This window comes from Rattus norvegicus, chromosome 5 (assembly GCF_021556685.1).
Source record: "Rattus norvegicus strain SHRSP/BbbUtx chromosome 5, alternate assembly SHRSP_T2T, whole genome shotgun sequence".
Taxonomy (NCBI): Eukaryota; Metazoa; Chordata; class Mammalia; order Rodentia; family Muridae; genus Rattus; species Rattus norvegicus.
Window position 1 is genome coordinate 78,088,828 of NC_141538.1, and position 18,860 is coordinate 78,107,687.

The 18,860-nt window shown below is 41.2% G+C and overlaps 1 protein-coding gene across 1 annotated transcript in view; it reads right to left on the reverse strand.

The window, feature by feature from the left end:
• The window catches only part of Svep1 (sushi, von Willebrand factor type A, EGF and pentraxin domain containing 1), a 176,912-nt gene that overhangs the window by 86,875 nt on the left and 71,177 nt on the right, over positions 1 to 18,860 (reverse strand). Inside the window, 4 exon segments of the mRNA NM_001419684.1 lie at positions 4,778 to 4,907; positions 9,803 to 9,921; positions 11,893 to 12,087; positions 17,339 to 17,518. Coding sequence (NP_001406613.1) covers positions 4,778 to 4,907; positions 9,803 to 9,921; positions 11,893 to 12,087; positions 17,339 to 17,518 — 624 coding nt within the window.

Below are 18,860 nucleotides of genomic sequence, written 5' to 3' on the forward strand. Positions count from 1 at the left end.
TTAATCAATCGCTGTTTGTTGCAGGCAGGCAGCCGTCCTGAATTGCCAGCACCAGCCTCCCTTACCCATCTGCACCACGGAGACAAGGAGAAATATATAGCCTTGGGGGTGTTTCCCGTCTCCATCACCCGTTATCTGCCTCGTGTCCTTCTCTACTTTCTCTTTACCAGTTTGGAAAATCAGCTAATGTCTAGCTAGGCACACAAGTAGATATTTTCTATTTCACCATCCCAACTCTTCTTATAAAAGTCATACTTTGCAAACTCTTAAGTCACACTTTCATATTTGAAGTCATAAAGCCAGATAAAAAGATCTGTTTTTCATGCTGGTAAAGCCTGCATTTAACACAACGTGGACAAAACAGCTAGAAAGCTAAATACTGGGAAAGGAGTTAGGCTGATTAGATTTTACTGGAGTCCCATGTTAATCTAAACTTATAACTCAGGCCGTCAGGCCAGTGTGAGATACATTCCTTACTTTAAGGAGCTGTGTAAACCTCATAGAATAAAATGAATTGGATATATCCAAGTTAAATGCAGTGGAAATAGATCTATAACAACCAGAGCGAAATGTAGGGGCTGGAGAGATGGGTCAGCATTAAGAACACTTGCCGCTCTTACAGAGGTCCCAGGTTTTCCTCTCAGCACCCACGTGGTGGTTTTCAATCGTCTTTAACTTAAATTCTAGGAGATATGATGTCCTTTCATAACCTCCTGGGATATGACCGTACATATAAACATATATAGTCAAAACACTCATACACTATACATATAAAAATAAACATTGAATATGTTGTTATCTAGCTTTTACAAAGATAATGTGTATCAGGCTTTGATTCAAGTGATTTATATGTCTTATTAAAAACTCCACGGTCACTTAATAGAGGAGCAGACCTTCACTGTCCTTTTGGAGGCAGAGGGAAGGATCTGTTCAGTCTAGTGGTTGTGGTGATGGAGAGACTGGAGACATTAGGTAGGTGAACTCTATGGAATTTGATAACCTAGTGGGTTTGGCGATTGAGGAGAAAGAGCCAAGCATGGCTTCCTGGCTTTTGCTCTGTAGCTCTGCCGTTGACTTTTCTGGGCTAGGCATCTATTAGTTGGGTCTGAGATGACTGTGGCACATCTGTGTGGGAAAACCTTTTGTCTTTCCTTTTTTTTTTTTTATTATTAACTTGAGTATTTCTTATTTACATTTCGAGTGTTATTCCCTTTCCCGGTTTCCGGGCAATCATCCCCCTAATCCCTCCCCCTCCCCTTCTTTATGGGTGTTCCCCTCCCCAACCTCCCCCCATTGCCGCCCTCCCCCCAACAATCACGTTCACTGGGGGTTCAGTCTTAGCAGGACCCAGGGCTTCCCCTTCCACTGGTGCTCTTACTAGGATATTCATTGCTACCTATGAGGTCAGAGTCCAGGGTCAGTCCATGTATAGTCTTTAGGTAGTGGCTTAGTCCCTGGAAGCTCTGGTTGCTTGGCATTGTTGTTCATAAGGGGTCTCGAGCCCCTTCAAGCTCTTCCAGTTCTTTCTCTGATTCCTTCAACGGGGGTCCTGTTCTCAGTTCAGTGGTTTGCTGCTGGCTTCGTCTCCGTATTTGTTGTATTCTGGCTGTGTCTCTCAGGACCGATCTACATCCGGCTCCTGTCAGCCTGCACTTCTTTGCTTCATCCATCTTGTCTAATTGGATGGCTGTATATGTATGGGCCACATGTGGGGCAGGCTCTGAATGGGTGTTCCTTCTGTGTCTGTTTTAATCTTTGCCTCTCTATTCCCTGCCAAGGGTATTCTTGTTCCCCCTTTTAAAGAAGGAGTGAAGCATTCACATTTTGATCATCTGTCTTGAGTTTCATTTGTTCTAGGCATTTAGGGTAATTCAAGCATTTGGGCTAATAGCCACTTATCAATGAGTGCATACCATGTGTGTTTTTCTGTGATTGGGTTACCTCACTCAGGATGATATTTTCCAGTTCCGACCATTTGCCTACGAATTTCATAAAGTCATTGTTTTTGATAGCTGAGTAATATTCCATTGTGTAGATGTACCACATGTTCTGTATCCATTCCTCTGTTGAAGGGCATCTGGGTTCTTTCCAGCTTCTGGCTATTATAAATAAGGCTGCTATGAACATAGTGGAGCACGTGTCTTTTTTATATGTTGGGGCATCTTTTGGGTATATGTCCAAGAGAGGTATAGCTGGATCGTCAGGCAGTTCAATGTCCAATTTTCTGAGGAACCTCCAGACTGATTTCCAGAATGGTTGTACCAGTCTGCAATCCCACCAACAATGAAGGAGTGTTCCTCTTTCTCCACATCCTTGCCAGCATTTGCTGTCACCTGAGTTTTTGATCTTAGCCATTCTCACTGGTGTGAGGTGAAATCTCAGGGTTGTTTTGATTTGCATTTCCCTTATGACTAAAGATGTTGAACATTTCTTTAGGTGTTTCTCAGCCATTCGGCATTCCTCAGCTGTGAATTCTTTGTTTAGCTCTGAACCCCATTTTTTAATAGGGTTATTTGTCTCCCTGCGGTCTAACTTCTTGAGTTCTTTGTATATTTTGGATATAAGGCCTCTATCTGTTGTAGGATTGGTAAAGATCTTTTCCCAATCTGTTGGTTGCCGCTTTGTCCTAACCACAGTGTCCTTTGCCTTACAGAAGCTTTGCAGTTTTATGAGATCCCATTTGTCGATTCTTGATCTTAGAGCATAAGCCATTGGTGTTTTGTTCAGGAAATTTTTTCCAGTGCCCATGTGTTCCAGATGCTTCCCTAGTTTTTCTTCTATTAGTTTGAGTGTATCTGGTTTGATGTGGAGGTCCTTGATCCACTTGGACTTAAGCTTTGTACAGGGTGATAAGCATGGATCGATCTGCATTCTTCTACATGTTGCCCTCCAGTTGAACCAGCACCATTTGCTGAAAATGCTATCTTTTTTCCATTGGATGGTTTTGGCTCCTTTGTCAAAAATCAAGTGCCCATAGGTGTGTGGGTTCATTTCTGGGTCTTCAGTTCTGTTTCATTGGTCTATCTGTCTGTCTCTGTACCAATACCATGCAGTTTTTATCACTATTGCTCTGTAATACTGCTTGAGTTCAGGGATAGTGATTCCCCCTGAAGTCCTTTTATTGTTGAGGATAGTCTTAGCTATCCTGGGTTTTTTGTTATTCCAGATGAATTTGCAAATTGTTCTGTCTAACTCTTTGAGGAATTGGATTGGTATTTTGATGGGGATTGCATTGAATCTGTAGATCGCTTTTGGTAGAATGGCCATTTTTACTATATTAATCCTGCCAATCCATGAGCATAGGAGATCTTTCCATCTTCTGAGGTCTTCTTCAATTTCTTTCTTCAGAGTCTTGAAGTTCTTATTGTACAAATCCTTTACTTGCTTGGTTAAAGTCACACCGAGGTACTTTATATTATTTGGGTCTATTATGAAGGGTGTCGTTTCCCTAATTTCTTTCTCGGCTTGTTTCTCTTTTGTGTAGAGGAAGGCTACTGATTTATTTGAGTTAATTTTATACCCAGCCACTTTGCTGAAGTTGTTTATCAGCTTTAGTAGTTCTCTGGTGGAACTTTTGGGATCACTTAAATATACTATCATATCATTTTAGACAAAGTTCCTCCTGTAGCTCGGGCTAGCCTGGGCTAACCGGGAACTTGCTATGAATTCCAGGCTACATGAATGATCCTTATGTCTTAGCCTCCCTAGAGCTGGGACTACAGGCATGAGTTACCATGCCACATCCTAGATGAGGTTTACTACTTTAATTAAATCATAGTTTTAATTTAATTTAATTAATCATAGGTTTGGGTTTCAGAAAAGAGATCCAAGCTGGAGACAGACAGGTGTGGGTTGTCAGTCAACAGAACCACACAGGAAAACCACAGAGAAAGAGTAGAGGTCTAAGGCCGGAAGCTTGGGCGCTCATCAATGTCTGAGAAGTAATGAAGAAACAAAGGAAGAAAAGGCAAGATGGGAGTTAGTGGCAGACTTGTGGCAGAGAAGCCAGGGGAGAAAAAGATGTAGGGAAGAAAGGGATGGCTAAGAAAATAAGCCCAGAGGAAAGACTGTGTAAGAGAGGAATGAAAAAATGAGAGCACACTTGACCTTCAGATCTTAGGATAACTTTTAAATGGCCCCATCATATGAAGTATGAAGTATGATTCCTTTCAGAAAAAAATGCTGTATATCACAGCATGCTATAAAATAAACATTATGTAAAGTATTTTTTTTCAAGTGTGATACTTGCGTTAGGTTAAGAAGTTAAATTATACCTGAGTGAAAACGCTTACATAGTAACATCTACTTGTTTTCCATTCGAGTTTTTAAAAAGCTTAATTAAGCTCAGAGAGTTCGTTATGAGGTGATTCGATAAGCAGCTTATGTATTTGATGGGACCTTAAGTAAATCATTAAGAGACTCAGGTGGTCAATATTCAGTCGTGGGTCTAGGAGGGGATCGTAGGAATGGCAGTTCAGAGTCACAACAGATTGTTGGTGACCTTGATGGCAATGCTATCATAGGAGCAGAAGGCACAGAGTCTAGGCTTGAATGACTTTGAGAATAAATGGCAGGTAAATAAAAAGAGGTACCAGCCATCTGGAACTTTCCAAAGAGCTTAACTGGGCAGAAATAGAGAGGGTGACAGTTAAAGATATGGAGGGCTCTGAGAGAGAGGTCTGAGGGTTTCAATGCCAGGAGGAAGAACCTGGGTCGCAGACAGCGATGGATATAAAGGATTGTCTTTCGAAACAAGCTACATGATTTGGAGACTTACCAATAACCTTAATGTAGAAAGTGCAGCTGGCTTGGTTACCGGATGAGTCGGTTGCCGTGTAGGTGATGGCCACTTCTCCAATTGGGAAGAGGTAAGGTGGGCTAAAGGCTGGATGGACATGGACTGACACCTTATGGAGACAAGTAATATTTAATAATGTCAGTAGTACATCCATCCTCTCATTTATATATGGTCACTAAATGAATTAGGTGATACAGTATTTCATACAGGGAAAAAGGGGAGGAAGCAAGTCCTTGTGGTGATTTTTGAGACTGCTCATTCACTGTTTATAGAGGTAGCATACATATTATTTCTTAGATTTTTAGCATAATACAGTAGAATGCTTTCATACTCTTGCATGAGCTTCAGAGCGTAGAACAACTTTTAAGTGCTTCTGTCATGTTCTGCACACAAATATAATTTCTTTCAGAGAATATGCTGAAGACCTTTCAGTTGGTTCTGAGTGTCACTCTTGCAAACAGTTTTGTATACCATTTAAAACATATTTTTACTATTTCCTTGCACTATCTTTTCACGCATAGACTTGACCCCAGCCTATCAGTATTTTACCGATAGGTGATAAAATGTTCTTTCCTACAGCATAGTAACAGTCTGCATCCCCTCTGTCTGGGACTATGGTGTCAGAGTTCTCAGCTCTGTATTAAATACCTTTAACTGTGTTAAGTGAAAAGTTCGGTGCAGGCCCGAGTTTTAGTCATGTTTTTATTTTGGGATATTCGTGTGGTGCTGTGGATCAAAACTTGGGTCTCACACATGCTATACAAAGCTCTCCAATACTGTTCAATATCTCAACCCAAGTTTCTCAGTGTTCAGCCAAGATTACATTCTCGTCTTTCCATAATATTACAATAGATTCTTTCTTCCCCATTAGCTTAGAAATTGTGAAGTAATAAAACTATATTAGCATGTTATATAAAAAGCATTATAACCTGTAAAGTTTTTTTTCTCAGTTTGTTACATTAAGAAGTTAAATGAGGGGGTTGGGGATTTAGCTCAGCGGTAGAGCGCTTGCCTAGCAAGCGCAAGGCCCTGGGTTCGATCCCCAGCTCCGAAAAAAAGAAAATAAAATAAAAAAAGAAGTTAAATGAGGGGCTGGAGAGATGACTCAGGGGTTAAGAGCACTGACTGCTCTTCCAGAGGTCCTGAGTTCGATTCCCAGCAACCACATGGTGGCTCACAACCATCTGTAACAGGATCTGATGCCCTCTTCTGCTGTGTCTGAAGACAGCTACAGTGTACTCAGATATATAAAATTTTTTAAAAATTTTAAAATGAAGTTAAATGACACATGAATAAAAATATTATATAGTAAAATATATTTATTTTCACTAGAATTCTAAAGTATTTCAAATAAGCTTAGAGAACACTTTATGAGGTGATTTGATAAGGATTTGTATGTATTTGATGGCATTTTTTTAACCAATTAAGAGACTCAGAAGCTTAGCATTCTTTCCTAGGTCTGTGAGGGGCTTGAAAGAGTGGCTCCTCCTTGGGAGTGATGGTAGTTGAGGGCTGCTGGGAGACAGGAAATCATTGTTTTCAGTGCTATAGTCATTGATGGTTGCCCATACTCTAGTGGTTCCCCAACACCCGGACTCTCAGTGGATGGGGGAGCAGAACTAGTTAAACCCCAGTAGGTGTTAGCAGAAGTCCGTCTGGTTCTTCACTTTTCTCGCATAAAGGCCATAGCATAGGAGTGTACAGAATGGATCCTTTCTCCAGCTTCTTAAGCCAGCAATGCCCATAGAGCCCTTCTCACTCCACCCACATCTCTAGCTCCTTTGCCATCAGAACTCTCCAACCGGAGCTGGGGCTGGTGCTCCTTTCCTAAGGGCCATGGCTTTTGAGCAAGCCTCACTTAGATAACAAATGATAGTCTTCCTACCACAAAATCTATTCTTTAATAACATCTGTAGAATTCTTTTGCTTTAGAGTGGAACATTCACTGGTGCTGGAGGACAAAGACACTGTTGCGGTGGTCATGATTCTGCTGACGTTACCAACTCTGACTCTAGGGAAGCCCAAGGAGGAGTTGGGTGTGGGTACAGAATAAATGAAAGAGCATTCACAGTGCTGATTTCTCTATCCCTTGGGCCAGCTCTGGGCTATATAACAGGACAAAGCTTTGAAGTGCATATAAGATTCAAATTTTTATTTAGATAGCAAGATTCTTCTTTTTAATCCTTGCAAGTGGATTTTAATTACAGAAAGAAGTTGTTTTCATATCCCAAAGTAACCAAGTCTAAAGACTGGGAAAAATCAGTTATTTTTTATTGATATTTTTCCCAGTTGAGTTTGTTCAAGTTGAGTCGTACAATTAGAGTTTTTTTTTTTTTTATCACATTATACCTATAATTTAGCATCCTATTTTCCCACCAATAAACCTCCCTTTTTGAATTGCCCTAAGGGATGATCAGAGGAAAGGCAACAGTCTAGAAAAAGGTCCTCCCAGAAACCTGGGTTGTTCTTTCTTTTATCCTCCTTGAGTTCGTGTTTGTTGGGCACTGCTACAGTAAGTTCTGAAATTGCCTTACCTTGCTCTTTCTTTTTTTTACTATTCTATATTACAAAAAACTACCTCACCTGCTTCATTATGTCTGTTCCAAAAAAAAATCCTCCTGGTTCTGAAGATATTAGTGTGGAGATCAATCTTGCTCTAATGAATGATCACTAATCTCAAACCGTCTCTCAACATTGTTCAATAATCCCACTCTATTTCTCTAGTTGGCCCTCTCCTCTTTTTCTTCAAACTTCCAGAATCTCTCTCTCTCTCTCTCTCTCTCTCTCTCTCTCTCTCTCTCTCTCTCTCTATCTCTATCTCTATCTCTCTCTCTCTCTCTCCCCCCTCTCTTTTGGAAGGGTCTCTGGCAGACCCTTCCAATTCTGCTTTGAGTCTGACCATGGGCCACAAACAATAGCTTTTCATGTATATCCAACCTCTTGGTCCACAAATGGGTCCTTCCATTTCTATTTCCCCTCTTTTAGGCAAATTTGCATTCTTCTCCTTTGTGGCAGCTCAAAAGACATCCAGGTCTTCTCTTGAACTTGTGAACATTACCTTATATGGCAAAAGGCATTTAGATGATATGACTGAATTAAGAATTATAAAATGAAAAGATTATCCTGATTCACCCAGATGGGCTAAATGTAGTGACCTCACTGTATGATGTCTGTATGATGGCAATGTTGAGACTACATGTCCATGGTGCCATTTTACTACCATTGAGTCTGCTCTAATGTCGGGAGGCCTTTCTTTGACACAACGTCTACATTCCTTAATATGAGTATGGCAGTTTGAATATTCCAGGGAGTGGAATGTGGTAGTTTCAGGATCCTTGGTTCAAGGACTGACACTTTTAGGAAGTGTGGCCTGCTTGGAGTAGATGTGCCCTTTTTGAAGGAAGTATGACACTGTGGGGGTGGGCGAGAGAGCTTCCTCCTAGCTGCCTGAGGATGCCAGTGTTCTCCTGTTGGCCTTCAGAACAAGATGCAGAACTCTCAGCTCCTCTTGTGCCATGTCTGCCTGGATGCTTCCACCTTGATAATAATGGAATGAACCTCAGAACCTGTAAGCCAGCCCCAATTAAATGTTGTCCTTTATGAGAGTTGCCTTGGTCATGGTCTCTTCGCAGCAGTGAAACCCTAAGACATTGAAGCATCCATTGAGCTAATGAGCCATAGGTTCCTAGGCATGTATTTGGTCTTCTATGCACAGGATCCTATAAGCCATGATAGGTATTGCTTTCATGGAGTATCCTGCTTCCCTGGATCCATTCTTCTCATTTACAGAGCTTTTCTAAAAATGACTACACATTCCCAGGGGTGCACTATCACAGCAATTCCTCATATTTTTCCTGTTAGCTTTTGTTGCAGAAGTTGAACTATCTGACAGGGTGATGGTGACTGGGTTGGGAGTCAAGAGTCAGGCAATGGGATTTGGACTCAAGTTCACGAGTTGAGTGTAAGAATGTGAGAAGTGATTGAGAAAAACAGAGGCAACACTGAAAAACCTCATTGTTGGTTCTCTAGGCAATAGGGAATAAAAGACAAAGTGGTATTGGTCCGGCCTCTGAGACCCTGCCTAAGATTAGGAGGGGGAAATAAAGACATGCTTCCTGCTTCTTATTGATGCTGCTGGGCTGTCTTATCTCAGAGACTAATGGACATGTGATTTCTGCATCCCTGCAAAGATGCTATACTTGCTGCATTGTCTCATCAGATCCTAAAATGCATCTCCCTCTCTGCGCTTCCTAATGCTCCACATTGATGAGGATGCACATGTTTGTGTGTTGAATAAAAAGTATTCATAGTGTGCCTGAGGACACCTCCTTATGTTTAGTCCTGGAGGTCAGAATTTTAAAAGCTACTTTGAATATAAATCTATTCAACACAATTATCAGAACAATTATTATTGATTTGCCTGGAAGAGCTTACACTTATTTTTATACCCAGCTGTGGAAGCAAATGTTGCTTAATGATATCTTCTTACATCTGGACACAGGAAACCACATTCCTAATTCCTAAATTAAGCTTTTCCCTACCAGCTGATGGGAAGCTACTGTAGTACATGTAATGTTAAAATACTGAGTAAGGCTGGATTCTGGAAAACATACTCATATCCCATCCTTCAGGTTTGCTTAAAATGCATTCCTTTGGAGTTTATCATCTAAAAGACAGCTTCAGGACTAGGAATCAAGGTTGGTTCCACATCTTTCTTTTCCTAGTTTTTTTTTCAGAACTACCCAAGGGATGAAAACTCATCAATGATGAGACCTTAGTGGAAATACAACAAACTTATGAAACAAGATGTTTCGGTCAGATTCTTATCTGACATTTCTACTTAAAAACTCAATGCTGGTTGTTGTCTCCAGATGAGGCATTAGCAGTTATGGTTGTAGTATATATTTCCACCTCATTGTTAGGGTATAGTAGAATTTCTGCCTCACTCATGTAGTTCATTTAGAATCCATTTGGAAAGGATGGGGATGTTCAGGCCAGACTTACCTTTTCACCAGAGTTGTCTTTAGCCGTTGGGACTTGCCAAGTGACATTAGCAGAGTCCTGCTGTCCCTCAGTCTTTGCCTTGATGTCATTTGGACAGCTGATTTGTGGAGCCTCCACGTCTGACCCAGAAAAAAACCATAACTCAATGAAACATCCTGACACATACATTTATTTTTAAAAGGTGGTAAAAAGTCTGGCCATATTAATACTTTATTATTTTAATATGCTGATTACCATTTAATGCAGACCACATGGCTATTTTGTGTGGTTTATCTTGTGTGACTTAGGGGCCCCTTTCTGGACTGGCCTTGCTGTGTAGCCCATGAAGCGCTCTCTACAGTCTGCCCTATACTTGGGCCTTTGCCCAGATTCTTTTCTTGGCCTGCCTTAATGCCTTCTTCCCTGATACCTCAAGAGCACTACAAGTCTTTTCATACTAAGCTCAAAAGCTGCTCCTGGCTCTCCCAAAACACTTGGCATGCTCACTCCCAGAGACTTCATAGTCTCTGTACTTCCCAACCACAAAATGTGGCATGTCATTGTGAAACAGACTCTCCCCCTCCATTTAGTTGAAGAAAAAGCATATTTCTCACCCTGTTGTTTTATTTAGTGCGTAGCAGACAGTGGGGACCCGGTCAATATTTTATTTAATGAAACAGATGAATAAATGGAGGAAAATGGAGGCTGACTGGGGCAGAAACTACCCTTGAAAATGGGGCTATCAATCAGAATTAATTAGCAGTCCCAGAATGTGCTATTAAACAAGCAGCAAATTAAAACTAATGAGGCTCATTAGTTGAAACAGTGGAAACACTTTACACACTACAAATGCTGACTTAAGCTTGCTAACATCGTACTGAGCCACATAGTAAAGTCAAGTTCTTGTCGTGGGTTAGAATGCGTCTTCTACTTCTAAATGGTGTTAAATGAGGTCTACCAAATTTCCCAGATGGTTGTATCTGAATTGCCTATAGTGTGTCTCATCTTATTGTTTCTCTAGAATTGGATTCAATGTCTAGTTTTCCCTAGGAAGATGCACAGCAGTTAATTCTTTTTGAAAAGCGATTGCAGTTCTCATTCATTGTTCACTAATCAGTGAGTTGCATTTGATTTTTTTCACGCTTGTTTTCTCTCCATCTCCTGAGGCTTGGTTGCGATGTGAATCTGACTCATGTTCTTTGGTACAGTTTCTTCTTCTCTAGAAACTTGAGTTTTCCTCATTAACTCTGCAACTTAGAACTATCTCTCAGGGAAATTTCAGCCTGTCAGCCCAGCGCTCAGAAGCTACTCAGGGGGCTAAAGATCCAGATCTCTTGGGAACACTTTTCTACATCTGGATCCCTTTCCCCTTCAACATCTGGGTCTGTGAGATACATATGTGCTCTCTTGATTTCATTCACATCTCTTACCTTCAGCCTCTTGGGTTCAATCAGCTGAGGTACTCAAGTTTCTTATTTATTGCCTGTTTATTCCAAAGGGATCCTCATTTTGACACTCCAGATTAGCGACATTTCAACAATATCTGTTCTGGTTCTTATGCTTATATTTCCCTCATCTTCTGGAACACACACACACACACACTCACACACACATGAATGCACACACGCACACACACATGCACTCGCACACACACACACACTTTTTCCTCAGGACTATATTTACACTATTTTTTATTTCTTTGGACTCTTTCTTATTTTTAACACTGTCATTACCACGGTTTGTTCTTGCTGTGGGGTAAATGACACTCTAGCAGGCTTGAAAGGCACACAGCTCTTGTTCCTTTGGGCCCCTTCAGCCCCCTGCATTATATACATCAGACTTTCTTCAAAGGCCTCCAACTCCCAATGGGAGCTCTCAGCGGATTCCAGCACTTGTGTCATCTTTGAATTTCAATTTCTTCTGTCCTTCTCTCCCGACTGGATTGTTGTAAAGTCACTTGTTTGAACCAGAGTCTTTCTGATTCACACATAGCTTTTACCTCTCATGTAACGGTAGGTTTGCAGCATGACCCACAGAGGGGCAGCCCTACCCAACGCTCACATGCCAGTATCCAGGAATTCGGTTTTTCTCCTGCCTCACGCAGGACCTACCTTTGCACACAGCTGTCTGAACTCTGGCACTCCACTTTCCAGATGTGGCGCATCTCACTTCTCGGATCCCAGATAAAATGTACCCCTGGCGGCAGCCCAGCTGACAGATCATCCCAGGCTTGGCTGGCTGCTTGCCACAGCTGGGTGGAGAAATGATGACGCCCTTGGGCTTCTGGAAAGTGGCACAGTGGCGTTCTGTTTCAGAGAAATGACAGCCATGTTACTCAGGTTCCACAAATTAGAAACGACACAGATTCTCTTTACCTCACACACAAATGTAACCTTGCTGTGTTAGATTGACGTAGCTCACCTCTAAACGCTTGTGTGTGATATACTACACGTATACAAGTATGAGACTATATCTTTGGTTATCTCTCTTTAATTGTAGCCCAGGCTGGCCTCAAATTGCCATGCAGCCAAGAATGACCCTGAACTTCTCATCCTCCTGCTTCCAACCTCCTGAGAGGTCGGATTGAAGGTTTTATGTGGGATCGAAGCCCAGGTTTCCTATGGGGTGAACAAGCGCTCTATGGATTGAGCTATGTCCCCAGACCATCTTTTGCTATTTCACTACTGTATCAAAACCTTAACGTCTCTAGCACTTCACTGATTGTGACTTTTATCATCTGCTTCTAGAAACTTCAGTTGCTATTGGTGGTATAAGTTATGCTTTTGAAGGATAAACTTGACTCCATCTTTCGTGGATTCAGTGATGTCTTCAGCAACTGATTTTATTTTTTATCAGCTTTTGGGTCCTCTCATTAAATGAGTGTATTTGAGAAAAGTCTTCACCTCTTCCTACAGACGGCTGTGTTACAACGGGGGCCTTGACCCTTCTTATTACCTTCAGCACAAAGACTAGCAGGTGGGTTAGGTACACTGAAAACAAAGGTGGTAAATCAAGGCTAGGAGTCCGTGTGTGTGTGTGTGTGTGTGTGTGCGTGTGCGTGTGTGTATATATATATGTATAGTATGTGTGTGCATGTGTGTATATGTATAGTATGTGTGTGCATGTGTGTATATGTATAGTATGTGTGTGCATGTGTGTATATGTATAGTATGTGTGTGCATGTGTGTATATGTATAGTATGTGTGTGCATGTGTGTATATGTATAGTATGTGTGTGCATGTGTGTATATGTATAGTATGTGTGTGCATGTGTGTATATGTATAGTATGTGTGTGCATGTGTGTATATGTATAGTATGTGTGTGCATGTGTGTATATGTATAGTATGTGTGTGCATGTGTGTATATGTATAGTATGTGTGTGCATGTGTGTATATGTATAGTATGTGTGTGTGCATGTGTGTATATGTATAGTATGTGTGTGCATGTGTGTATATGTATAGTATGTGTGTGTGCATGTGTGTATATGTATAGTATGTGTGTGTGCATGTGTATATATAGAAATTTATTATAGTGGAGATTCTAGGAAGGTATTATTTACAGTGTCTCTCCTCCTCTTCACGTAATACAAGTCAGCATTTGTTCCGTGCCTACTGTGGCAGCGCCTTGCTGTCAGAGCTTGCTTGTGTTGACTTAATCCCATATAGGGAAGAAGTATTGCTATTCTCTACTACAAACAAAAGAACTGAGCATACATGGAACCCAGCAATAAGTATCCTGTCACCCAGCAGACAGTGGCCGAACACGCCTGCTCCTACGTAGACTATCATCACACGCCTGATCACACGCCTCCTTGACTTGATTTCTCTCAATCCATTCTGGAACAGTGAAAGCCTTCTTTCCCAAGGAACTAGTTTATCTCTGTGTTTGCACAGGGTAAGCTTTGTGGACCTACTCTAGTATCCTTCCTCGTCTGCTGTGATCAGAAGGAAAAGCACAGTATAATTGCTGGGTCCAGTGCAATGAATATTCAAAGTTCAATGTTCCTTGTTAGGGTCCACCCTCCACAATGTAACACAGTTCACTGTTGACTCTGAGAATCGTTGAATTTTTATCCTCTTTGTTATTGCTTACTCATTGTACTTAAGTGAATATAGCTTTTAATTTTATCTCATCTAATATACTGATGTCTGTCTTCCTAATATTTCAATACCTATTTCTTTTATGCTCAATAAATTCTGAAATTGGCTAGTGTTCACTTACACATATGTTTTAGTGGCTTTATTTATTTATTTTACTGAATATTTTAATGTTTAAAAGAACTTACTCCAGCAACGGTTGTGAATTAGAGAAATAAGAAAATTGTCATGGGTGGGGGATACCCAGGGGTCTCCCATCCACTCAGAGGAGAAAGGGAGAAGGATTGTGGGAAGGGGTGACTGCGAGGGGGCAGGGAGGAGGATGGAAAGTGAATAAGTAAAGAAAATTAAATTAAAAAAGGAACATTTTCATTTTTTCTCCCCAAAGAATTAATAGATTTTCTTGTGCGATTTCTTGAATACATCTTTTGTCCTTAACTGATGTGATGTTTTCTTAGTAACACATGAACTCTGTAAGTTTCATGAGCTATGTTGCCCCTTGAGATGTCTGCAATCTTCGCATTATCTTAATTTTTGCAGTTTTAGCATGTATTTAAAGTCAAGGAGATCAATTTTATTTACTATTCCTATTGCTCTTCTTTTTCATGCTTATCCTAGTGATTTTTGACTGTATAACTTTCTAGAAAAACCCTGAAAGAGCTCTCTAACTTTAAAATGGGGGACACAAAAAGTAAGCCCCATTTAGGCTATGGAATAAGGCTGCATTTTATGTATGCATACATAAACGCATATATGTGTATATACATATAAATGAATACATATGCGTATTTTGTAGGTTTTTATTTGTTTTGTCCTTTGAAACAGTGGCTCAAAAATCCAGGAGGTTCTTGAATTTGCTAAATAACCAAGGATGACTTTGAACTTCTGGTTGTCCTGCCTCTACTTCCCAAGCTTTTAAAATTATAGATGTGTGCTGCAATGTTCATTTTCATAAGGTGCAGGGAGATGGACCCTGGACTCCGTGCCTGCTAGGTAAGCACTGAACTGTACTCCTAGCTCATTTAAACCAATCTGGTGAATGTGACCTTCACCGTCTCTCCTAATTCTCATAATATAAATACTGGCTGCTTAATGGCTACTCTTATGACTCGGATGAACTCTCAGTATTTGGGGTAGATTAATTTTACTTTTTAGCAATCCACCAGTGATGAAAAGATTGGGTATCAGTGCCTCCAATCTTGTGGTTCACTGTTAGGGTTGATAAGAAGCGAGGCGGTTGATCTCAGTCTTCTCTTTTCCCCAGTTTCTATAACACTGTCTGTTTAGAATCGCCCTACTAGTCGCAGGTTTATGATGGACATTGTGTGCTCACCATGTGCACGGTGTGGTGCCCGCAGAGGTCAGAAGAGGACATCAGGTCCCCCGGAACTGGAATTACAGACTATTATAACCCTCCACGTGGTGCTGGGAATTGATCTTGGAACATCTGAAGAGCAATGAGTGCTCTTAGCTAGAAAGCTACCTCTTTAATTATGATTCTGTTTAAAATGTGCTTGAAATGGAGTACACTTCTTCTCTTATACTAAACAACCACACAACTTTTTCCCTATTTTCTGTAATGAAGCAGTGAGTTATGCTGATATATTTTAAACCCTTACTAGAGTTCTAGGATAAAGATCTCCTTGTTTTGGTAGAACATTCTGGATGTAGGTTGTTTTTATGTTTGTTATTAGTTCTATATAACTAGTTAGTTTATGGTTCCGGGGCATTGTTGTTATTGTTAGTAGTTACCAGGTTGGGAGCAAAATGATAATATGAATTAGACAGCTTTCTACACCAAATTACATGGCTTGAGAATTACTGGGGTTTGTCCCCAAAGTTTGAAGGATGTCAGTGGGATGCTCATCAGATTAAGGCACTTGCCACCAAACCTGACAACATGAGTTCAACTCCTGGGGCCCACAGGGGGAAGGAGAGAACTAACCCTTGAAACATGTTCTATGACCTCTTGCGTGTCATGGCATGGCTGAGAATGTGCAGAAGCACGTGTGTGTGTATGTGTGTGTGTGTGTGTGTGTGTGTGCACGCACACACATGTGTATGTACAGGTGTGTATAGGCACTTACACATACTCTAAATAGTTTAATTTTCTCTAGTTTGAAAAAGTCTCCTTACTTTCCAACTCCCTGATCCTTCAGGCAGTTTCAGAGAGATGATTACCACTATGATAATATTTTCCCCATTTTTATGAGTAGTACTTGCCTGCATTTTTGATTTCTTTTTAATTCACTCCAGGATCTGCCCTTCCCTAGAAACCATGGGCTGTGTGAGCTGCTTTTTATTCCCGTGCACAGGGTCACATGGCCCCTCACCTTAGAGCGCCTTCCCTCTCCTCTGTGCTTTCCTCTAACTCCTTTGGCTCATTCTTCTCTCCTGTCTTTTTCTTACATTTTAAATTCTATTTTATTAATTCATTTAAAATATTTTCCCATTAGAGTTCTACCACATCTCACCCCCCTTATCATTCATTTTCTTTTAGTTTGACAATTATATCATTGTCAAATTTGCATGCATCTTGTCTTTACTTGGAATTGAACACTCAGGATTTATTTTTTTCCCTAAAAAGATTTTAAAATTTGCTAGTTTACAGTTGCGTCCTTTCCACAAGACGAGGAGAAATGACATTCAACAAATAAAGTGATTGTAAAGCCTTTGCTTTTCTGGAAAATCCATTCAAGCTCTCCTTGGTGTGGGTGCGTGTGTGTATGTGTGTGTGTGCTTGTATGCGTGTGTGCCTTGCCCATTGGAGCTGTAAAGTTCAGTGAGCTGGAAAACCGAATTGAAGGTTGGAATCTTCTTAACAGTGGAGCTGGGGCTTTTCACTGGGCACATTGTGCTGAGTTATGCCTCAAAGAGCGGCGACAGTGAGGGCATTGGAAGTTTTGCAGTGTCATGTGGGGAGAGAGGAGTAAAAGGCTCCAAGGCTCAGAGTGCATCTGCAGCACTGTGTGTGTGCATGTGTATGTGTTTGTCCACACGTATTCATCTATAGCACTGTGTGTGCATATGAACATATTTATCCATATGTATACACCTACAGCACTGTGTGTGCATACATACATATTTATCTACATGTATCAAATGTATTTGCCAATGCATCTACAGCACTGTGTGTGCCTATGTACATGCTTATCTACACGTGTTCATCTACAGCACTGTGTGTGCATATGAACATATTTATCTATACATATATACCTACAGCACTGTGTGTGCATATGTACGTGTTTATGCACACATATTCATCTACAGCACTGTGTGTAGGCATGTTTATCCATACGCACATATGAACATATCTATCCTTATGTGTCCATCTACAACACTGCACGTGTGTATAGATACGTGCTTACCCACATGTTTCAAGAGCATGTGTTCAGCTCCAGATCTTTGCAGAACCTTGGACAAGTGACCTGCTGAGACCTTACGCCTTCCAGCCACTTACCTACACACCGCGGCTCTGTGCCATCCCACTGGGCATTTCCTTGACAGGTAAGCTTAGCATGTCCTTCTAATCTGTATTCTTCATTGCAGGTAACCAAACACACAGTGTTGTAGGACATTTCCACAGTGGAGCAGCTGATGTGGCCGTGTTTGGGCTGTCGGAGATGGGGACATGTTCTCACTGTAGAAAATGTCAACAGTTACATTTTACTGAATGTAGACAGAAGTGGAACTTTACTTTAATAATGGCTTTGTGTTATGAACAGGACAATTTTCTGTCCTTATGTGTCAAGAGATACATAACATGCCCTCGTTTTTAAACTTGCGGGGCTCTTATCAATCTGTAATCTTATCTACTATGATACGCAGCCTCCAGTGCAATCGTGGGGAATTTAAATGGTGTGTGGCATCTAACTCTGAGTAGATGAGGACAGCTATAGACCGGGGTGGCTCCTAGACAGAAGTACCTGCAGCCAGCCCTCCGCTGGGCCTTTGCTGGGACTTTCCAGGCTATGTTCCAACAAAAGGAAGTGCTTTTCTTTTTCTAGGATAGAAGTTTCAAGCTGAAGATCAACTCAGTTCTTAGACCTCCAAGATACACCCTGGGCTCTTCAATAGTCACAGCTTGGGCAAACCTGTCCACTTCCTGCCATCTAAAGTTTAGTATCCTACTTTCTGATAGTCACTCTAATCCTCCCAGTGTTCTCTCTCCTTTCTTCTCACACACTCCCTGCAAAACCCCATTCTTACTGTCTATCTGCATTAATGTAATAGTATAGCTTGTTTCCAGGTGCTGTAGCAGAGCCTGTGAATTACCCACCCAGCAGCCAATTCTTCCCAGCATAACCCAGCATTCATAATGTGCCAGTCATTGTTCCCCAACTCCACTGCAGCTAACAAGTGCCAACAAGATACAGCTGAATTTAAGTGAGATTTTTTCCCAGTTGATGGGGTGCTATTCTGTCTTCCCTCTCTCCTCCCTTTTCCCCATAGAAGCGATGCCAGCATCCTGCTGCACATTTACCAGCACCGTAGGAAAAGTACCATGCATTATGATGACGGCACAGAAGCACTAAAGAAGCCTTAGTATCCGGTGCCGATGGGATTCTTCCACCTGCTCTGGGCCGTCTACGCCATCCTCCTTTTAGATGAGAGAAAAACCCTTGAGTCTCGAGGTATCGGTATTTGGAATGTTGATACCAGGACGTATAAGTCGATGTATAAGTCGAATTCTTTCAATGCAGCAACCAAGCATTTCCTTCATCAGTTCTTTAGGGAAAGATACTGAACAAAGGACAAACAAAAAGACCCTACGAAAGAGCCATGCTCAGCTGGACTGCAGACAGCACCGTGAAGCACTTCAAGGCAGAAGACTGAAGAGCAGTCCCCAAAGGATCCTCAACATGGCATTTGGAAATCAAGACTATTGGGAGGACTCTCGCGGTGCGTTTATGCACGAGCCAGTTTTAATAGCAAGACTGTATATTTGTTTATTTTGAAACCTTTAAAAAATAGGAAAGAAA